The 22,837-nt window shown below is 36.4% G+C and overlaps 1 protein-coding gene across 1 annotated transcript; it reads left to right on the forward strand.

The window, feature by feature from the left end:
- The first annotated feature begins 4,262 nt into the window (after positions 1 to 4,262).
- LOC141361727 (protein NLRC3-like) lies at positions 4,263 to 11,814 on the forward strand. The gene is made up of 2 exons (XM_073863425.1): positions 4,263 to 6,171; positions 11,634 to 11,814. The coding sequence occupies exons 1-2, from the start codon at positions 4,298 to 4,300 to the stop codon at positions 11,812 to 11,814; spliced, it is 2,055 nt and encodes a 684-aa protein (XP_073719526.1). The 5' UTR covers positions 4,263 to 4,297.
- The last annotated feature ends 11,023 nt before the right edge of the window (positions 11,815 to 22,837 follow it).

Below are 22,837 nucleotides of genomic sequence, written 5' to 3' on the forward strand. Positions count from 1 at the left end.
AGTCTACTGTTACACTGTCCACATGTGAAGCTGAGTTTATGACATTAACTGTGACTGTACACGAGTGTTAGAAAACATTGATGGACTGAAATATCAATCTAGAGTTTATGAAGACAATCAGGGTGTCATAGCGTCAGCAAAAAATCCTGTAAACATGTGGACATTAAATGTCATTTTGTGAGGTCTGTGATAAAGGAGGACAGAATTAGTCTGAGATACTGTCCAACTGATGATATGATTGAAGATATACTAACAATACCAGCAACAAACATCATGAAATTTAACTCATTTATGTTTGCTGTATGAATTTTCTTCTGTTGAAATGATCAAATAGAAATGTGAGTGTTAAGATTTATAAGTATTGTGCTCTCATTTATATTTGATTTGTTTAGCTTTTATTTTTGTGAGCCAGCCAATCACATTGCAGAGTGTATGTCATGTGACCTAATCAGTGACTGAATAAATGCAGATGTTTCTGTTTAAATAAAGTACGCCAGTCAAAAAGGGAAACTGGTTGATGTGAAACAGTATTGTGTGTTGTCTGTGTAAGTTACTCTGTTAACAGTAAACTTGTGTATTTCTGCACTCCATGATCTTTTTATCACTTTGTAAAGTTAATTTCTAGGTCTATAAATATTGGGACAGAGACACATTTTGTGTTATTTTAGCTGTTCACAAAAACGTTTTCCAGTTACACTCATATAATAAGTAGAATAATAAGTAAGTAGAATTACAAGTAGAAATACACAAGTTATACAACACTGTATTAACAACCCATCCAACAAAACACTTAAACACTTTCCAATTTCCAACCATTTGGAATGAGAATCTCCCAAAATCTTTCCAAAAGGTCCTGTGTAATCCACATGTGTGACCAGCAGACATCAGATGATCACAGCCAGAACGCTCGTGTCGATGGTGCCGGCCGGTGATCAGACCCACACTCTGTGTCTGAGCTGTGATACGAGACAGAGCTGTGATCAGACCTCATATCTGATCATGTGACAGTCTTTGTGTCTGTAATGTCTCTCCTTACACACTTACGTGCTACAACCTGCAGGTTAAGGACACAGGTGCTCTTTCCTATGATGTTTGACGCAGTGCATTGATACAGGCCAGATGTGCTGGTGATGATGTTTCTCTGTGTCCCTGCATCTGATCTGAGAACAGCACCATCAGTTATCTTATACATTTCATTCATCTGCACATTCAACACACACTTTAGATTTCAGTGGAGAAAATAAAGAAACTGTGAATAATGTTTCTATTGTCTATCACACTGCAGAATAACTGTAATAACACAAATGTCCTGTAGGTGGCAGTGGAGGCGGAGTTTTCTTTACATCTTTTAATGTTTAATGTCTGATAATGATCTTGATATTTTGTCTTTTTATTCAATGACATTTTTATGTTAGCACAATTATATTTTATCTACAATTAATCTTTTAAACTAAAAGTGTGTGTTTTCTAAGATCTCGTTGTGTTTATTAAACCAAACACTTGATAAAGTTCACACTATGATAAATACATGAATGTAAATGTAGTTCACACAAATATTAAAATATCACTTAGTCTACATTATATTAAACTCATATGACTTTATTAGGCTTACATTAGTTCAACAAAAGAGGAGTAATTTTGATTTGAGTTTAATTATTGTTAATGCTGATGTGCTCTTTGTTTCATGCAGTGAATGTAAACATATTGACTCACATTAATGATTAAGTCTCGTTTATAAATTAAATCTGTTAAATTATTTGTAATCAGATGTTTAATGTTTGTTTACTGTCAGCAGAGGGAGAAACACCTCAAACACTTCCTCATACAATAGTGACGTCACAGATGAAAGTGAAAGTAAATTGTTTCGTGTTTATCTTCCGCCATTTTAAACAGGTAGAGTTGATTTCTTAACATATCGATGATTAAAGTGATTAATATAACATGTATAAACAGCTTTACATGTATTTTGTGTGTGTAGTTGATGTTAAAGTTGTAGTATTTTGAGAAAGTGAATCCAGTCAGATTGTGATGACAGCGCGTGTTCAGGTGTGTTCAGGTGAGATGAGACGCTTTTCACTTCCTCATTCATAGTTTCTTTAAAGGACAGATTCACTCTTTTAAATTCAATCATTTCTTATCTTAAAATTACTGTCAACAAGTTGATCTATCAATATTTACAGTCGTGGAAAACATTAAGAGACTCCAACATTATTTTCAGTTTTCTTTACTGTTTATAAGTTTGTTTTTAAGTAAACGATAATTTATGCTATTTTTCAATAATGTTAAACATTTATTTGCAGAAAATTTAAACAAAATGGTCACAATAACAAAAAGATGTAATGGTTTTGAATATAATCAAATCAAGATTACATTAATTTTTAATCAACACAATAGTAATGTTTTCACTTGTATTTCGGGAAGAGTTTAAAGATGAATATTTGATGAATAACTCAGATTTTTAATGACATCTTTTATGTTTCTTGCTATAAGCTCAGTCTTTTACATTGTTGTACGTTTTCATTCATAATTTATTTAAAGATTTATTAGTTTATATATATATATATATATTTCTTTTTTGCATTATTTATTGAAAGTTTTGCACTGTCTCTGATTCTTAATTTAATTTGTGTTAATATTGTGTTAATGTGTTAATGTTGTGTAGTTGTATTGATGACGCAGTTGTTTTTTCAACACGCAGGATTCATTTATCTGAATTATAATGTCTTTTTATTCACTTTGATTTTAAGTTTATTTTGTGTCTGAATGTTATTTTCATTCAGTATCAGTTGTGGAGATCAGATTGATCAGATTCACCTCTGCAGCTCCATCATGGATCAAACACAAACATCAACACATGAAGATTTTTCTCCAGGATGCAGGTACTTTATAGAAACACTTTATTACACAACAATTATATTATAGGAAAATATTTAAGTGTTGTTTTTAATTATGATAAACTTCAAAACATAACAGTAAGTAAGCAATAAGGTACGAGAGGCTGTGCTGTATCGTGAATAAGTAACGGCTGACGGGCGTTGTTTAGGCACACTGCAACCCCTTCAGCCGTTACTTATTCACGATACAGCACTTGCCTCGAGTACCTTATTGCTTTTATAAAACGGTTACCACACAATATTAAAGTAAAATCATATTAGTGCAACTTTCATGAAGTTAAAACAATAAAAGCATTCCTTCCGCTAGAAAAAATAGTCCCTGACTGCGAACAACAACATGAAAGCTCAAATAAAAACAACAAACTGTTCTGAGACCTTAGCCGTCAATACCAAGTACGCCAAACTCGGACTTGTGTCCTTCGTAGTTCGAACTTGCAAGTTCAGACTCGGAAGAACGAACTCCTGACGTGAAATGCATTCTGGGAAATTTCGCTGTCATAAGTCCACGCAAGTCTCCTCTGATGCATCCTCGATAAAATGGGCGGATCAAGAACACATCTGGGGATTTTATGTGAACTTGGGCTTGATGCGAACTTTGAATTGGAACAGTACTTGGGCCGCGACTGATGACGTTTCACAAGTCCACAAGAACGCAAGTACAGACAAGAATGCATTTTGAGAAACGGCCTTTGTCTCATTATATGTTTATGTGTTGCTAAGGGTGTTGCTAAGGGCGCAGTGATATTAACTGTTGGGTGAAGCGGTCATAGCAGTGTTTTATCGTGAATAAAGCACACCTATTGACCAATCAGAATCAAGGATTGGAACTAACCGTTTTATAATGTAATTTAAAGTATTAAATCTGTTGTGTGTTATAGTTCAGATCATCAGAAGAGATCAGATTCAGAGTTCAGTTGTGTGTCTATGAAGAGTGATTGGTCTATGGGTCATCCAATACACTTTAATAATGAAGAGACAAGACCCGCACACAGGTATAAAATAACTTTACTACTATTATTGTAGTTTGACATTTTTACACTTGTTTATTTTGTGAAAGAGATTAAAAATGATTCTTTATTATCAGACATATTAATGCAGAGAGATACATCTGTGTCTTTGTATTAAAATAGTGTAATTGAATAGATCATATGAAAGGTTGTATTAGTAAGTTACATTCACAACAGTGTAAAAACTGTAGAGTTAATAAAGTAATGTAAAAAATCTAACTAATATTAAAGTGTAAAGTGATTCTTGATTCTCATTCTTGCCGTTCAGACGAATCAGAACAGAATCTGACTGTCAATCTGAGAGTCAACTACAAGACTTCAATGAAAACATGAGTTCTTGTTTCAGGTAAATCATATAAGTTTTTGTTTAAACATTTTACAAACCATTATTATGTCATGTGTCTTAAGATGCAAACACAAACGTTAACTCTTTTTTACTCTTACAGGTATTTGTGTAATAATATGATATATTCATTTTTACTTTACAGTCATGAGTCTAATCTTGCTGAAGTCCTGAACACATTCAGATCAAATCTGAGGAAGAAGTTTGAGTGTTTGTATGAGGTAACATCAAATAAGAGAAACCCAACACTACTGAATGAGATCTACACAGAGCTCTACATCACAGAGAGTGAAAGTGGAGAGATCAGTAATGAACATGAGGTGAGACAGATTGAGACACAATCCAGAAGAACAACAACAGAGGAGACACCAATCAAATGTAATGACATCTTTAAACCTTTACCTGAACAAGACAAACACATCAGAAGTGTGCTGACAAAGGGAGTCGCTGGCATTGGAAAAACAGTCTCTGTACAGAAGTTCATTCTGGACTGGGCTGAAGAGAAAGAGAATCAGGACGTCCACCTCATATTTCCACTTCCTTTCAGAGAGATAAATTTGATTAAGAACAAAACACTCAGTCTTTTAGATCTTCTTCATCTTTTCTTCCCACAAACAAAAGAAATTAACATATCTAGTAAAAGATATAAAGTGTTGTTTATCTTTGATGGTTTGGATGAGTGTCGTCTGTCTCTGGATTTTCACAGCAGTGTGAGGTTGTGTGATGTAAGTGAATCAACCTCAGTGGACGTGATGCTGACAAACCTCATCAAGGGGAATCTGTTTCCCTCTGCTCTCATCTGGATCACCTCCAGACCAGCAGCAGCTGATCTCATCCCCTCTGAGTGTGTTGATCGAGTCACAGAGGTACGAGGCTTCAGTGATCCACAGAAGAAGGAATACTTCAGGAAGAGAATCAGAAATAAGAGACTGGCCAACAGAATCATCTCACACCTGAAGATATCCAGGAGTCTCTACATCATGTGTCACATCCCAGTCTTCTGCTGGATTTCAGTCACTGTTCTAGAGAGAATATTGAGTGAAGCAGAGAGAAGAGAGATCCCCAAGACTCTCACTCAAATGTACACACACTTCCTGATTATTCAGACAAACATCAAACATCAGAAGGACTATAGAAAGACTGATAAAGATAAAGAGATTATTTTCAAACTGGGTAAACTGGCTTTTGAGCAGCTTGTGAAAGGCAATCTGATCTTTTATGATGAAGACCTGAGAGAGTGTGGCATTGATGTAGCAGAAGCATCAGTGTACTCAGGATTGTGTACTCAGATCTTCAGAGAGGAGTTTGGTTTGTATCAGGGGAAAGTTTACTGCTTTGTTCATCTCAGCATCCAGGAACATCTAGCAGCTCTTTATGCTCACATCTCCTTCACAAACAACAACAGATATGTGTTTAAACCAGGTCGGTTTTCTATAACTTTAAAACAGGATTCATTATATGAGTTAAATCACCGAGCTGTAGATGAATCTTTGCAGAGTAAGAATGGACATCTGGATCTTTTCCTGCGTTTTCTTCTGGGTCTTTCACTGGAGTCCAATCAGATTCTCTTACAGGATCTACTGACACAGATGAGAAGATGCTCCTACAAGAAAGAGAAAACTGTTAAGTACATTAAAGAGAAGATGAATGAGAATCTGTCTACAGAGAAATCCATCAATCTGATTCACTGTCTGAATGAACTGGGTGATGATTCACTGCTGCAGGAGATTCAACATTATGTGACATCTTCATCAGTAGGAGAGACCAAACTCTCCTCTTCACAGTGGGCAGCTTTAGTTTTTGTGTTGTTGATGTCTGAGCAGCATTTGAATGAACTTGATCTAAAATCATTTATTGGAGATGCAAATACAGCAGAAGAAGTTCTTGTGAGACTGCAGCTTGTGATTAAAGAAACAAAAAAACTACAGTAAGTAAAACTAACAACAATCACATGACTGTTTACATATTAAAGCAACACTATGTAGTTTTCCATGTTAGATTAGCTTACGGCTCCCACATGAGTAATTAAAAGTGCAACAGTACCTGGTATCAGACACTCTTTTGCAGGTAGGGGAGGGGCGGGGCTGTGTTCTTCGACCCGATCAAGTGACTTATGATTTTGGCTGTAGCAGCTAGGAGGCTAATCAGGTTGCAGTAGAATTCATACAGGAGATGTTTAACCACTGAAATAATTTTAGAGACATTATTTAAAGGTCGAAAAAAATAGTGTTGCTTTAATACAATTAATCTAATTATTTTATGATTTTATTTTGAATTCTTACTTTGGGAGAATCTTTTCTAAAAGTCATTTTCCTAATGTTGTTAATAAATCAGCAGTCTCAAAAAAGTTCACAACGCTTCCAAAAACGTTCTGCAAACATAAAAAGTGTCCAGTTTTCTTGATTTTCTAAGAACGTTCTGTGTTGTCTGAACGTTCTACCATTTTTAAACGTTATGACAATGTCATGTTTTAATGTTCACACAATGTTTAAAACAACAACTGTTTTATAGACTTATTTGCTTGTTATGTAAATGATAGGGAAACATTGCATTTTATTGTTTTAAAACTGTTTTAAATAATAATGATATTATAAAACATTATTTCTGGATTTTCTGTAAAAATATTGCTGTAGAAAACACGGTTCACTTATAAGGGTTTAGATGTTAATGATTTGTTTCATTTAAATTCACCATTATTGTAATTAGTGCTTGTTTTAGTTGGACTCTTGACCCTTGACTTTTTGCTTGCTAGTTTTTCTCTGGTTGCATTACTTTGTGTGTATAAAGCACATTTGTTACAGTAATGATAAAGATTGTCATCTAATTAATTGATTAACTCATCAAAAGTGTATTTTCTGTCATTAATGTAAATGAGATCCAGCACTCACAACAGTTTGTCATTAAGGATTTTTAGAAGCTATGGACAAAAATTAACCGCTGTACATTTGGGACGTACAAACATCAAGAATCAGAGTATGAATCTCAACAACGGTGACAATTAAATGAAAAACTTTATGTTGCAATGCATGCTGGGTATCAGCAAATTACAAATCTCATTTAGGACTCCCAGCATGCACTGCGGCATGGATAATGAACTTTTTACTATTTTCTCTGTTACCATGGTTGAGATTCATACTCTGAGTCTTGATGTTTGTACGTCCCAAATATACAGCTGTTAAATTTTTGTCCAAAGTTTCTAAAACTTCTTAATGACAAACTGCTGTGAGTGCTGGATCTCATTTACATTAATGACTGAAAACAAACTTTTGATGAGTAAATCAATTAATTAGATGATGATCTTTATCATTATGTATGTACCAACAACCACAGAACTGCCCATTAACTTTACATTACCATAATAAATGTGTTTTATACACACAAAGTTAATACAACCAGGAAATAACTAGCAAGGAAAAAGTCAAGGGTCAAGAGTCTAACTAAAACAAACAAGGATCACCATCATGGTGCCTTTAAAGGTAGGGTATCACATTTTGAAAAATGCTAACGGTAGCCGCTTAGCAATGAAATCACAATCCCACCCTCCAGTCAAATCGCCATCCAAAGTCACTTCTCTTTCAAAACACATGAACACGCACAGATAAGACGGTCACATCTCATGTCTCATTCACCAGTGAGAAAACTTTGCAGTACAAATTGAATAACATTTCCAAAATAACCAACATAAACAACTGGTTTACATCAGAATTAGTTTAACCTGTTAACCCTCTTTCCATTTTCTGAACCCCCCCACAAAAACTGTCATAGCCAAACTAAAATAGATACAGTTTATGAAGTCTTTGCACTAAAAGCATAAGTTTGGTCTCATTTGAAAGCAGACACTTGGAAGTTTATTAAGAGGTGAAAATTAGTTCAAATTAGTCATAATGAAAAAAGTTGTTATAGAGAGCTTAAATTATACTTTTTTATTAACTCCACCAAACATGTATGAAATATTGTTATGAAAATCTAAATGAAACTGGCCTTGGAGCAATCTAGAAATGCTCTGCAGTTAAAGCCACAGGTCTGACCATGTTCTGTTTTAAATCTGAAGATGATACCTCTAAAACTCTGTATTTTATGAAATGTTTTTTAGACCCATGTCATGTAAATTTATTTAGAGAAAACAGCAAAAATGCTAAGCCAGTGTTTGTTTATTTATATCTCACAACATCCTTTCAGTTTATTGTCCTATTGCTCCGTGTTTTAAACAGACTCATTAAATAAGCATCCGGATGAGTCATTAACAACTTTTAGGGGCAGTTTCCCGGACAGGGATTAGACTAGTCCTAGACTAAAATAAATGTAATAGCTGTCCAAACTGAAAACAACTTACACTGACATATCTTAAAATACATCAGTGCTCTTTGTTTTGCCTCAACATGCACACAAGTAATGTTTTTAGTAAGGCATGTTTGTTAAAACTAGTTATATTTCCTAATTAAACTAAGGCCTAGTCCTGGCTTAAGCTAATCCATGTCCGCGAAACCGCCCCATAATGTTTATTTTATTATTATTATTAATAATTACTCATACATTCAATTTAGTGTTTTATTTCCTCCTTTCGTCTCAATTCACTTTCTTTTTATTAAATTCCTTTCTTACAAAAAGAAACTTACCTTAAAGAAGCTTTACCAGTCAAAATTATTCCTAGAAACACATATCTCATATCTCCAGACAGCAGATGTTTACAGAACAGCTAGTACGTTAGCTTAGCATGCCATCAAAAAACTACAAATAAAAGCATTTATAACAAAACTCACATTATAACATCAAAAGTCGTGTGCTTAAACAATCATGCGTGATCTGATGTGGCTTTGGATCATAAAATAAGACCGAAAATAAACAATTTTATGCTATTTATGCTGTTAGCGTTGCTCGATTAGCATAGCATTATAATATACAGTACTGTTATGAAAATAACAGACATAGCGTTAAAAATACAGACAAACCATATATAATCTTAATCGTGTTTATTGTCTCCATGGTTTTAAAACATCAAAACATCTTTATTTGCATGTTATTATAAAAACAGCGATCGATCGTTGCACGTCACTGTTCAAGTTCACGTCTGACTGACAGCTGCTGCTGAGCTCTGACGTCTTATTCTTTCTATGAAAGTTTCATATAAGACTTTCTTACTTTAGCGCCCTCCGGCTTCACGTATGAATGAAACAAACTGAGTGTGAATGACTGCAGACTCCAGCTTGCTCATATCGCCATGTTTGGAATAAAAATGGGTGAAATATTACCCCCCAGCAGAAATTTGAAGTAAACATATAAAATTGAAGTAATATTTCTCCAAATATGCATACTTTGAATTAAAAGCCCCGATAGATGTTGTTTTATCGAGTGCTTTCATGACGATCACGCAGGAGTATTTTTATCAATGAGTGCGGCTGATGGGGTATATTTCAAATTAAAGGTATGTACCGTTTTTCATTTTCATAACGCCTGACAAAAATGAAGAAATTACTGTTACTAGGATTCTCAGATTAAAATAAAGGTCAAAAACTAAATCTTAAATCAAAACACTTTTTAATGATGTATAGTTGTTTAATGTAAGTACATTTAAACTAACATTAATTTAAATTATGTAAATAAATAGCTCTTCAGTACACCCACGCCCTCGCGCAGGCTATCAGGTTCAAGCACACTTTCGGTTGTGTAGACGTAGTAACTATATCGTTACGCTAATCCGTAAACGAACACAAATTTCATAAGCAACACAACGTTTCATCAAAGTAGAATATCTGAATCCATCTCAATACAAACATATCGCGTACCTACCTTACCAAAAAAAAACAGTGTAACGACCCTTTCAGACCCTTTGCCTTCATGCAGCTGTTTCATCTCGTGGTAAAGCAGTAAAGTTACCGATGTTCATTTGGGTTTTTACTCTTTGCTGATCCAGCCAGTTTTTGCTGTTGTTGTTATAAAAGATGTCTTTAGTTTTGTGGCTTCTGTGCAGGTTGTCAATTCAGCAGAAAAGTTTGCGATCTCACTGTTTACAGACAGGAGACGCACGTGAACGCGCCGATGACGTATGGTGTCTCCGTGGACTCGATGCACGGTGGCATTTAAATTACGCTTAGGTATGAGGGACAAAAAAGGCAACATCCGTTCAGACTGTGATCTATGATTGGTTGAACATTTTTTGGTCCTACGCCTTTCACAGATGACATAAATTTCTACAAATAAATTTAAACAACTTAACATAGTGATTGCTATCAGGATGTGAGGAGACTTTTAACCAGCATAACTAAAAATGTTTCAGGATCAAATCTGTTACCCTACCGTTAAATCAAACAAATCATCAACATCTAAACCTAATAAGTGAATCTTGTTTTCTACAGCAATATTTTTACAGAACATTCAGAAATAATGTTTTATAAAATAATAAAATGCAATGTTTCTCTATCATTTGCATAACAAGCAAACACGTCTATAAAACAGTTGTTGTTTAAAACATTATGTGAACATTAAAACATGACATTTCATAACGTTAAAAATGGTAGAATGTAACATTCACTTATAATGTTCAGACAACCCAGAAACGTTCTCATAACACTTTTTATGTTGGCAGAATGTTTTTGGGAACTTTCAGGGAACTTTCTTAGAACTTTTCTCTGTTAGCTGAGAGTTAGACAACATCTTATGAACACAAACACTTGAGGAAATAAGATCATGATTTAATCAAAACCTTATTGTAAAGTCTTACATTATTCAATACACACAACTTTTACTTTCTCTATTTCAACACATTTTGTTGTCAAAGTATACAGTACAAATGTTCAAACCTGTAAGGAAAAGACTTGTTAATTAAAATTGGTTATGATTCATTTCAATTTCCTTCACAACGTGCAACAAAACTCCTCTGTTAAAATGTCAGAAAATGTAGTTTGGTGTTTCTTTGATGAAATCTTTGCTGATATTATTGTGTATGAAGAGTTTTTCTCCTCGTTGTGTTGTTTTTAGAAAGATGATTAAAAACATTGATCCATCATTGACACTGACACACATTAATAATGTTTTTAAAGATTGAGTGAAATTGATCTTTAAACACTGTAACATCTTTAAATGTAAGATCAGAGTTATGTTATCTCCAGCTGATATTCCTCCTGTAATAGAGGAAGATTTTTACATCAAATACCTGATGAGAATTACAAGTGTGAGTCATGAACTCAATACAGATTTATGAAGAAATGTTCATGTGGTTTAGGACATCTAACACTAATAGTCAGCTGTGTGATGGATTTATTTGACATTTAAACACACAGTGTCTCAGTTACTGAGGGATTGAAAGAGGAACATTACATGAAGGGATGGAGGTTACAGATTTGTGTCAAACTTTGTAGTTTTGCATTATTTACATAAAGTCTCTCTCTACAGGTTGAGGTGTTGTAATATCACAGATGAAGGTTTTGATGCTCTGACTTCAGCTCTAAGATCAAACCCATCACACCTGAGACATCTGGATCTGTCTTATAATGATGATCTAAGAGATTCAGGAGTGAAGCTGATCTCTGATGTACTGAAGAATCCTGACTGTAAACTGAAGATACTTAAGTAAGATCATCTCTCTGATAGTCACACATGTACTGAGGTTTAGTTATACATAAACTGTATGAAAAGAAACGCACACTAAAATGTAAAGGATATAAAAAGTCAATGAGAGATCAGGGGCCGTATTCACAAAGAATTTTAAAGCTAAAAGTAGCTCCTAACTGGCGAATTTAGGAGCAACTCCTAAAAATAATGGGTGTGTCATTCCTAACTTTAGGACTCCTAATTTTTTTTCCACTAAGAGTAATTCACGAAGGATTTTAGCCCTAAAAGTAGCATCTAAGTCTGGGACAGCTTAAAAGAAGTCGAGAGGACTCCTAACTCACTAAGACCTATTCACAAAGGATCACCAACTCAAAAGTATTGCCTATGTGACGGATGCAAAACTGAACACACGTGGGGGTTGTTTTTTTTGTTTTTATCCTTTGATAGAAAAATGAAATATAAATCAAAACCGGCTGGTGACCTGAGTATTGCAGACATTATAAAAGCCGCAGCAAAGACTCTCAAATCTGCTACATGTAATAAAACTTGTCTTTTTCACATAAAATACATGGTAACATCGTATAACATGAAACTGTAACTCAATATTACTTTGGCACATAACACAATATGTGATAAATCATAACCAGTAACAAGGAAAATGTCAAGGATTGCTAAATACCACTATTTAACATTTATATTGAAATAAACAGGAAAGCAACATACCTTTGATAGAAAAATGAAATATAAATCAAAACTGGCTGGTGACCTGAGTACTGCAGACATTATAAAAGCTAGAAGATAGAGAGTTCACATTCACTCAACTCATATCATAATTGTTCAATATATATTTTTGACACATATGAGGCCTACACATGTGACACACAATGAGGTTCAATACATTTCCACCCTAATAACTATTTTAACTAGGGATGCACCGAAATTTCGGTCGCCGAAAATTTCGGCCGAAAATGGCATTATCGGTTTCGGGCCAAAATAAAAAATCCAGCCGAAAATGTAAACCGAAAATGAATGTCAACCGCGCCCCTCCCATCTGTGCGCTAGCACTTGGGTTTCACTCACGGTGATCAGTCGTCTTCCACCCCTCCCCTTCGTGCTCAATAGTGCTGCAACGACGCGTCGACGTCATCGATTACGTCGACTACGCGACGCGTCACGCTGTTTACATTAATCTCGCGTAATGGCGGCTTCTGCTCCTGGCAGTGTTATCCTTACATTTATTTGTTTGTGTGCGCCACAAAATCAACAATGGTCGCAACATTTACATTTTTATTTCCATTTAAAACGGCTTCATTTATTGTTGTGAGCGCTTGGTGGTGCCTCTCTTATGCACGCTCTCTCTCTCTCTCTCTCTCTCTCTCTCTCTCACGCTCTCTCTCTCTCACGCTCTCTCTCTCTCACGCTCTCTCTCTCTCTCTCTTTCTGTGCGTGAAGCCCCTAGACAGCGCCTCTCATACATGACACTGAGTGAAAGAATTAAAAGTTGGACGTGTTTTCCATGCGGATTCCTCTGTGTACTTGCATTTTCACGTAAACGTCAGATGTTACTGACAGAGAAGATGACTGATTCGAGTTTATCATGAAAGGTTAGCACTGTTTTCTCACACACACTGGTTCTCTATGTGCTTGTGCGCGAGCTCTCTCTCTCTTATGCCCGCGCATGCCTTCTGTAGTAACTCTGTGTAATGGCAATTTTGTAATTTGCGCCGAATTGTCTGCGATGTCTCGTTTATAAATCAAGATTTTAGTAACTTAGTAGTTAAAGTAACAGCTGGTTGGATTAAACACAAGGTTATTGGGTCATGTTTAGTCACTATTTTAATAGTCTTTGGGGTGGTTTCCTGGACAGAGATTAGCTTAAGCCAGAACTAGACCTTAGTTTAATTAGGAAATATAATTAGTTTAAACAAACATGCCTTACTAAATACATTACTTGTGTGCATTTTGAGGACAAACTAAAGGCACTGATGTATTTAGGGATATGTCGGTGCAAGATGTTTTCGGTTTGGACGGCTCTTGTATTTATTTTAGTATAGGACTGGACTAATCCCTGTCTGGGAAAACGCCACTATATGTCTGACAACAGAACAGATAATATGTGAAAATAGCATTCAGTTGTGTTAAAATGCTAATTTCAGACCTTTTTTTTAAATGTTTGCAATTTCTTTATTGTTTATTAGATTTTTCCCACCTTTTTGCTGATCCAAAAAATAATCTGATCTATGCCTCAAAAACTGTAATGTGATCCGAACTGTGAGTTTTTTTTATTCGTCACACACCCCTAGTAAAGTTAGTACACAGTGATAGCCATAAATGCAATTGTACTAATAATTGGCATAATCATTTATTTCGGTGTTTCGGTTTCAGTTTTTCGGCCTTGGTTTACTTTTTTCGGTTTCGGCCAAGAATTTTCATTTCGGTGCATCCCTAATTTTAACAAAATAAATCTATTAGGTATATGTTCATATACATGTGTATGATCAATCACATCGAGGATGTTCACAAAAACCACATTATTTCCACAATTATTTCATTATGAGTTGGAGCCCTGAAAATTAGAGCCCGACCGATATGCGTTTTTTTGGGCCGATGCCGATACAGATATTAGGGAGTAAAAAAAAGACCGATAACGATATATCGGCCGATATCTTTATGTGTATATTATAGTTCAGTATGTACTACAGTATATTATACTACAGTACTGTACATAGAATACACTATATACTTCAACATAATATACTGTTTATGAATAAATACAATTAAATGCAATGATCACTCACAAATGTGGTGATCACTCACAAATGTGGTGATCCAACACTTATATTGATGTGACAAAGATATGTACTATAGGCAGAAGTTAACAATAAACTTTATTATCCAAAATGAGTCGGATATCAGTGCACTAAACAGTAAACTTGACTTATTATAAATAACTTTAAAACACAAAGATAACAAAATACATAAAACTTGCATCATTTGCAGTTTTGACAAGAATAACGTTATAAAGAGAAACTTATGAAGTCATTGATTATTAGCTTTACAGTAAGTTGTGTACTTCACAAATTAGTTAGCCACTCACCGTTACGAAGACAATGCTTGACGGAGCACATACTAATGTACGCTATGTTTAATGTTGTGCACAACGTTTTTATAACACAAACCCAGGGTTCCGTGCAAACTTTAGACTTTTATAAAACTAAAGCGTCTTCGCTCCGCCTCTTTTATTTAGCAAGGGTGTAGAGTTGTGCGAGCTTATTGAATCAATTGCTCTGACATTAGCATGTTAACTAACAACACAAGCAGCAGTAATCTCATATAGTGATATATAAGTGCACGGCTGCGCGTAGTTTAAACGTGTCATTTCTCCGTCTCGCGTCATTTCTCCCGCTTGCGTTTTAACTCGCAAGTCGACAAAGAGACGGATTAAAAACACCAAATGTAAACGGGAATGCGTCTCTCTTGTCCATTTATAATCCAATCGACCAAAGCGCGTCTTAATACCAGGTGTAAAAATGTTGTGAAGAAGACACTGCGTGACTGCAGCCACCTGAACTGAGAGACTGACTGACTGAACTGAAGTGAAGGGGGTGGGGGATTGGCTGGTGTCACTACAGTGAGTGACCTGGTTCAAAATTAGCAACCAGTAGGGCGCACTCTTCTGGACAAACAAGTACTTACTTCTTTCAAATGAATTTAATGTGTTCTGTAACAAACATTCATATCGGCGCATATCTGCGGCTTATACGCCGATACAGATATATATGCGACATGCTCATATCGGCCGATAAAATCGGCAAAACAATAAATCGGTCGGGCTCTACTGAAAATCAAACCTACCTGCAGCAAAGACTCTCAAATCTGCTACGGTAAGGGAAGCAAAGAGGGACAAAATACAATAAATGCAGTACCGTCACTGGCCACAGGAGGGGAGCCTCTGAGCACACAAACCATTATAATGCCTTATTTTATGGAATTCACACATCTAAACTCTTTAACTTAAATGTTCTTTTTCACCATGTTACACCTACATAACACTTGAAATCACACTTTAATGTAAGCATATTGTTTATGACATTTGTTTCATAATTCAATACATTCATGACAAGCAGGAAGTTTTTAGAATTACATGAAACAATAATGATATTATACAGTGGGGCAAAAAAGTATTTAGTCAGCTACCAATTGTTCAAGTTCTCACACTTAAAAAGATGAGAGAGGCCTGTAATTTTTGTCAAAGGTACACGTCAACTATGAGAGACAAAATGAGAAAAAAAATCCAGAAAATCACATTGTCTGATTTTTTAAGAATTTATTTGTAAATTATGGTGAAAAATAAGTATTTGGTCAATAACAAAAGTTTATGTCAATACTTTGTTATATACCCTTTGTTGGCAATGACAGAGATCAAACGTTTTCTGTAAGTCTCCACAAGGTTTTTACACACTGTTGCTGGTAGTTTGGCACATTCCTCCATGCAGATCTCCTCTAGAGCAGTGATGTTTTAGGGCTGTCGCTGGGCAACTCAGATTTTCAACTCCCTCCAAAGATTTTCTATGGGGTTGAGATCTGGAGACTGGCTAGGCCACTCCAGGACCTTGAAATTATTCTTACGAAACCACTCCTTCTTTGCCCGGGCGGTATGTTTGGGATCACTGCCATACTGAAAGACCCAGCCACGTTTCATCTTCAATGCCCTTGCTGACGAAAGGAGGTTTTGAGTCAAAATCTCACGATACATGGCCCCATTCATTCTTTCCTTAACTCGGATCAGTTGTCCTGGTCCCTTTGCAAAAAAACAGACCCAAAGCATGAGGTTTCCACCCCCATGCTTCACAGTAGGTATGGTGTTCTTTGAATGCAACTCAGCATCTTTCTCCTCCAAACACAAGAAGTTGAGTTTCTACCAAAAAGTTATGTTTTGGTTTCATCTGACCATATGACATTCTCCCACTCTTCTTCTGGATCATCCAAATGCTCTCTAGCAAACTTCAGACGGGTCCGGACATGTACTGGCTTAAGCAGGTGGACACATCTGGCACTGCAGGAATTGAGTCCCTGGCTGCATAGTGTGTTACTGATGGTAGCCTTTGTTACTTTGGTCCCAGCTCTCTGCAGGTTATTCACTAGGTCCTCCCTTGTGGTTCTGGGATTTTTGCTCACCATTCTGGTGATAATTTTTACCCTACGGGATGAGATCTTGCGTGGAGCCCCAGATCGAGGGAGATTATCAGTGTTCTTGTATGTCTTACATTTTCTAATAATTGCTCTCACAGTTGATTTCTTCACACCAAGCTGCTTACCTATTGCAGATTCAGTCTTCCCAGCCTGGTGCAGGTCTACAATTTTGTTTCTGGTGTCCTTTGACAGCTCTTTGGTCTTGGCCATAGTTGAGTTTGCATTCTGACTGTTTTAGGTTGTGCACGGGTGTCTTTTATACTGCTAACAAGTTCAAACAGGTGCCATTAATACAGGTAACAAGTGGAGGACAGAGGATCCTCTTAAAGAAGAAGTTACAGGTCTGTGAGAGAAAGAAATCTTGCTTTTTTGTTATTGACCAAATACTCACCTTCCACCACAAATCGCAAACAAACTCCCAAAAAATCAGACAATGTGATCCTCTGGATTTTTTTCCTCATTTTGTCTCTCATAGTTGAAGTCTACCTATGATGAAAATTACAGGCCCCTCTCATCTTTTTAAGTGGGAGAACTTGCACAATTGGTGGTTGACTAAATACTTTTTTGCCCCACTGTATATTTAATATTATAGGTCAACCTGTTGCCATGCTTGCCCGTTTAAAGGGGACAGAGAATGAAAAACCATTTTTACCTTGTCTTTGTTGAATAATGGTAGTCTACCCACATTTACAAACATACAAAAAGTGCAAAACATGCTAAACATCTCAGTCTCATATAAATTCCTCTTTTAGAAATGTCAGCCAGAAAACAGCCCAATCTGAAAAACTGATGCTTATGACATCACAGGCATCTAACTGCCCTTCCACTTTAAAATAATTGGCTACATTTTTTGAGTGGCAGCAAAGTCAGCCAATCAGTAATGAGATTGCAAGTTAAGCCAATAGGGGGAGCCAAATAGGTGCAAAACCACTTGTTTAAAATCTCCCACCCTAATAGAGCTATCTGAGAGAGGTTTTTAGGAAGCTTTTAAGGCATTACAGACCCAAACAAAAAAATTTTGTCTACATGTCACATCACAGAACAAGGATAAATACCCCGTTCAATCATTCTATGTCACCTTTAAAGGCTGCAATCTCAACCCTTGACTGCGATTGTAATGGATACCACCGCCTCTCGCAGTCGTCCAGGGTCCGTGACACAAGCGGGAATGCTGCATTGATGTGCAAACAAATCCTCTCCCATCAGTGATGCACCGGTTGATCCGAAATGAGCGGGTGTCTGCGGTCACTCGCGGTTACGAGTCATCCAAAAATATTTTTAACGATTTTCGGGTCGCGGTCGGTCGGGTCGTTTGAAATAAAGATGCCAGTTAACTATTTTAAACAATTACTACTTTTAAAAAATGCGGGTCAGGGAGCGGGTCAGGTACACTATTTTTAATTTTTTTGCGGTTCGAGTTGTGTGCGGGTTAGTTGAAAACGTTTGTCGGGTGCAGGGTGTGTGTCTTTGCATTTTAAGAATTACACTTCACTGGGGCCTGCTCAAACATGTCATTATATATGCGTTTCAATGATTTGCTGTTAACTGTCATATTAGCAGAAACTTTAAAAAGAGGGCACTTGCTCTGACCTTGTGTAACAATCAGCCCTATCGGTTGTGTCACAAAATATATAAAAGGGGTCAGATTTAACTGTGTGAGATTAAAAGAGTTAAAATAATGAGACAAACAAGTGATATCAACTTAAATAAGTGTATTTACAAACACAAGTAACTTAAAACAACACACTAAAACTCAAGATTGTTAAAAGAAAGGAATATAAAAACCAAACCTAAAAACAATCTAAAACCCATGGGCCGTATTCACAAAGATTTTTATCTTACCACTAAGAGTACTCCTAAATCGCACTAAAAGATTTTAGCTAGGAGTTTTCTTTTAAAAGTTACTCACAACGCCTTTCAGACCTACTTTTAGTAAGGAAAAATGATAACTCCTAAACTAAGAGTGAGTCTCTGTTGCTACGGGTGACGTCAATTCTCATGCACGAGCTGACTCGCAATGACTGGTTGTTAGATGGGCATAACACAGACACACCAAATCATGGAATTACATTGAAATATGTCTGTGTCCTACACAAAATAATAATAGTAGCTAATGCCATCGAAATGCATATATAAAAGAAAAGTCGTGAATGAAATTAAATTAAATCAAGGTAGCCTAATACCCAAATGAAAACCGTCATTTGCCTAATAATAAAAAAACGACATTGCATTAACACTTGCTTGATTAATTTACATAATATTAACCTAAATAGACTACTTAAAGCAAGATATGTTGCCCATATTGAAGAAGCCTAATTTAATATATAAATGACGGTGGATTATGAACTCGCCAAAACAGAAAAGAAAGCCCAACTGGACGCAGGATCAGTTACTGCTGCTGTCCCAGTTGGTGCTGGAAAAAAGAAACATAATAAAAGGGAAATTCGGCACTGAGATATCAAGCAAAACTAAGCTTGGGAGACAGTGATGCGCGGGTTAATGTACAAACCGGCACCCGACCAACGTTTTTAACTAACCCGCCCACAACTCAGACCGCAAAAAATAAAAAATAAATATACCGGACCCGCTCCCTGGCCCGCATTTTTTTTAAGTAGTTATTGCTTAAAATAGTTAACTGGCATTTTTATTTCAAACGACCCGACCGACCGCGACCCGAATATCATGAAAAATATATTTTTGGATGACTCATAACCGCAGGCACCCGCTCATTTCGGATCAACCCCGCCTATCACTGGGAGAGGATTTGTTTGCAGATCAATGCAGCATTCCCGCTTGTGTCGCGGACCCCGGACGACTGCGAGAGGCGGTGGTATGCATTACAATCGCAGTCAAGGGTTGAGATTGCAGCCTTTAAACGGGCAAGCATGGCAACAGGTTGGCATACAATATTAAATATTTAATATCATTATTGTTTCATGTAATTCTAAAAACTTCCTGCTTGTCATGAATGAATTATGAAACAAATGTCATAAACAATATGTTTACATTAAAGTGTCCTTTTAAGTATAGGCAATGCTTTTGAGTTGGTGAAACTGTCCATGTTAAGGAGGATCAGCACCTAAGGCATTTTAAGATCGTTTGTGAATAGGTCTTAGTGAGTTAGGAGTCCTCTCGACTTCTTTTAAGCTGTCCCAGACTTAGGTGCTACTTTTAGGGCTAAAATGCTTCGTGAATTACTTTTAGTGAAATAAATTAGGAGTCCTAAAGTTAGGAGTGAAACGCCCATTATTTTTAGGAGTTGCTCCTAAATTCGCCAGTTAGGAGCTACTTTTAGCCTTAAAATTCTTTGTGAATACGGCCCCATGTGTGCTAAAAGTACAAGTGTTCTCCCATGTATATATAATTATAGTGTAATTCACAAACGTTCTGGAAGGGTAAGTCCACAAAGAAAGAAACTCTGCAATCCAAACAGTTGTGTAGCTTTAGCATATGCTATCAATGTGCTTCTGCTGCTTCCCTTTATACTGGCATCGGTTTCCTGTCATGTGATTACTCACATGACAGGCAGCCCAAACAAAATAAAAGACATAAACACATAAAATAGCAAAAGGAATACAATAGCTAAGAAAACATGTAAACCTATTTTAAACTCAAATATACATAAAACCACAATATAATGTATAAAATGAGCGGTACAACATGTTTCTTGTGTGACGGTGTCACACTTGTTTGAGGGTGAGAGGTGCACAAACACGCAGGAGAGAGTGAGCGAGTGGAGTCTGGTTCTTCAAAGCAACTGTAAACGTCCCTCACCACAATGTAAGCCCCGCCTCTCCCCTCATTCGATTGGCCAATGGAAAGACGCGAATGACGTTGGGTGCTTCTCCCCTCTCAGCGCTCCGTTAAAAGCGCGTGCTGCGGCTGGCGTCAAAAACCGCAAAGCGCTCGGCGCGCATACACAGTGCCCAAACGCTCCCTGTCCATAGAATATCATTAAAAAAAGGCGCCTCCAACCAGAGGCGGTCTTACCATAGAGGCATAGGTAGGCGGCCGCCTGGGGCCCCCCACCAGCGGTCAAATTAGGGGGGCCCCAAACCAACCTAATAAATAGCCTACATAAATAAATAAAACCCTTATCATCACGAACCCTAACCCTAACACGGGGACTGGGAAAGTACACGAACAGAGACTTAAGACAAATATAAACGCGAAAATGGGGCTTTGGTAAGTCAACCGGCTAGTAATAGCCCTACATTGATAAAAATTATTTTGTGGTGAAGTAAATAATGTTACTACAGAAAAAAAACTAATGTAACCCTACAGGGCTCCAGACTGCGAGTAAATAGTCGCATTTTGCGAGTATTTTCCCTGCCTATGCCTATGATTTTTTATTAAATGTCGCACTGGCTGGACTGAAATTTAAATACAATTATATTAATATAATGCGCAGGCGATTACGTCTGCAACGCATTCAGTCACTCTTCCTGTTGTTGCCCGCTCCCCCGCTTTTCTATCAGCTCAGGTGCATATCACCTCTCTAAATCCGTCTCTTTTGTCCACTTTCGACCGCTTCTGCCCTGATTGTTTTTAGGGGTGGTCTATGGAGACTGCAGGCGAGAGCCCCTGCTTTCGTTTTCGGGAGAAATGACGGGTTTAAAATGATGCAAACTAATATTATGTGATGTCAGAGTCCGGTGTTGTAATTAACGATGCTGCACAGTGTTTTTATGTGTATGTAAGAGCTTTCTCTGATATTTCAGCGCAGTTGATGAAATAATCTCCACACAACCTCTACACGCTCGCAAAATGACACTAATAAAAGAGGCGGAGATCAGCTGCTTTAGTTTAAGTAATGAAAGCCTAAAAATAGCGCTGTACACTGCGTATTCACGCTAGAAGTCAGAAAAAACGTAATACATTGCACTGTAAAAAATTTGCTGTAATTTTGCAGCTGGTTGCCAGTAACTTACTGTAAAAGATAAAGTCTAAAAATGTTTCATGTTCATTTAACTTTGAACAAAATGTTGCCAGTAAATAACATAAATGTAAAATCTGCGGTAAGTTACTGGCAGCTAGTTGCCAGTAATACTCAGTAATACTGTAATTTTTACAGAAATTTTTTGCAGTGTGTGCTCAGTACCTCAGATTACAAGTCCTGGCCAAATTATATCTTCAGAGTGCATGGAGACATTTTGTAGTGATTACAGCACAAGAATGTGATTTCTTTACTCAAGTCTGTGTTAAAGTAGCCTAAAGCTTTTACAACAAAGTAATAAAAAGTTCATTGTAAGTTTAATAGTTTACAGTAAGGCAAATATATGTTAAAAATAATAAGTATGGTAAAGTAAAAAAAAATTATTAATGTATATAAAAAATTCAATTATTTGTATTTGTAATTAATTTGTTAATGCATTAAACTTGTTTGGACTTAGGTTTTAATGAATGATTAATGCATTAAACATGTTTGGACTTAGTTTCTCTCAAATGTTAGTCTGGAGCCCTGCTGATGTTATGTTGGGGATGTTTTCGTCCACTATGGGGTAGGGCTGGGCTGGTTTGGATTTTTTCTTACCGCGGTCGATAATCAATAAATTCCCGCTGTTTTGCGGTTTATTGGCAAGACAACGAGTTAAATAACATGCATGACTTATTTATGTTCAATAAACAATTACTTTTACAACAATTATTGCAAATTACTTAGGGAACATGTAAAGTGAATATTATTTCCTTCCACATTTCTTCAATTTCAACATTCAACAACTTGAACAATTAATATTATCAGTTAAAAAAAATGTTAACGCATTGTACGTGTCCACACTTACGTGCCTACAGACATTTCGCCACTTTTCTATCCTTAATTTGTGAATGGCCTGTAAATTACGCAAATTATT

The sequence above is a fragment of the Misgurnus anguillicaudatus genome, chromosome 24, assembly GCF_027580225.2.
Source record: "Misgurnus anguillicaudatus chromosome 24, ASM2758022v2, whole genome shotgun sequence".
In the NCBI taxonomy this organism is placed as follows: Eukaryota; Metazoa; Chordata; class Actinopteri; order Cypriniformes; family Cobitidae; genus Misgurnus; species Misgurnus anguillicaudatus.

What these genes read in the sequence shown, in the direction of transcription:
- LOC141361727 (XM_073863425.1), top strand. Translation starts at nt 4,298, where the DNA reads ATGTGTCTTAAGATGCAAACACAAACGTTAACTCTTTTTTACTCTTAC. An exon ending in AAAGAAACAAAAAAACTACA is followed by an intron (nt 6,172 to 11,633) that starts GTAAGTAAAACT and finishes CTCTCTCTACAG; the next exon opens with GTTGAGGTGTTGTAATATCA.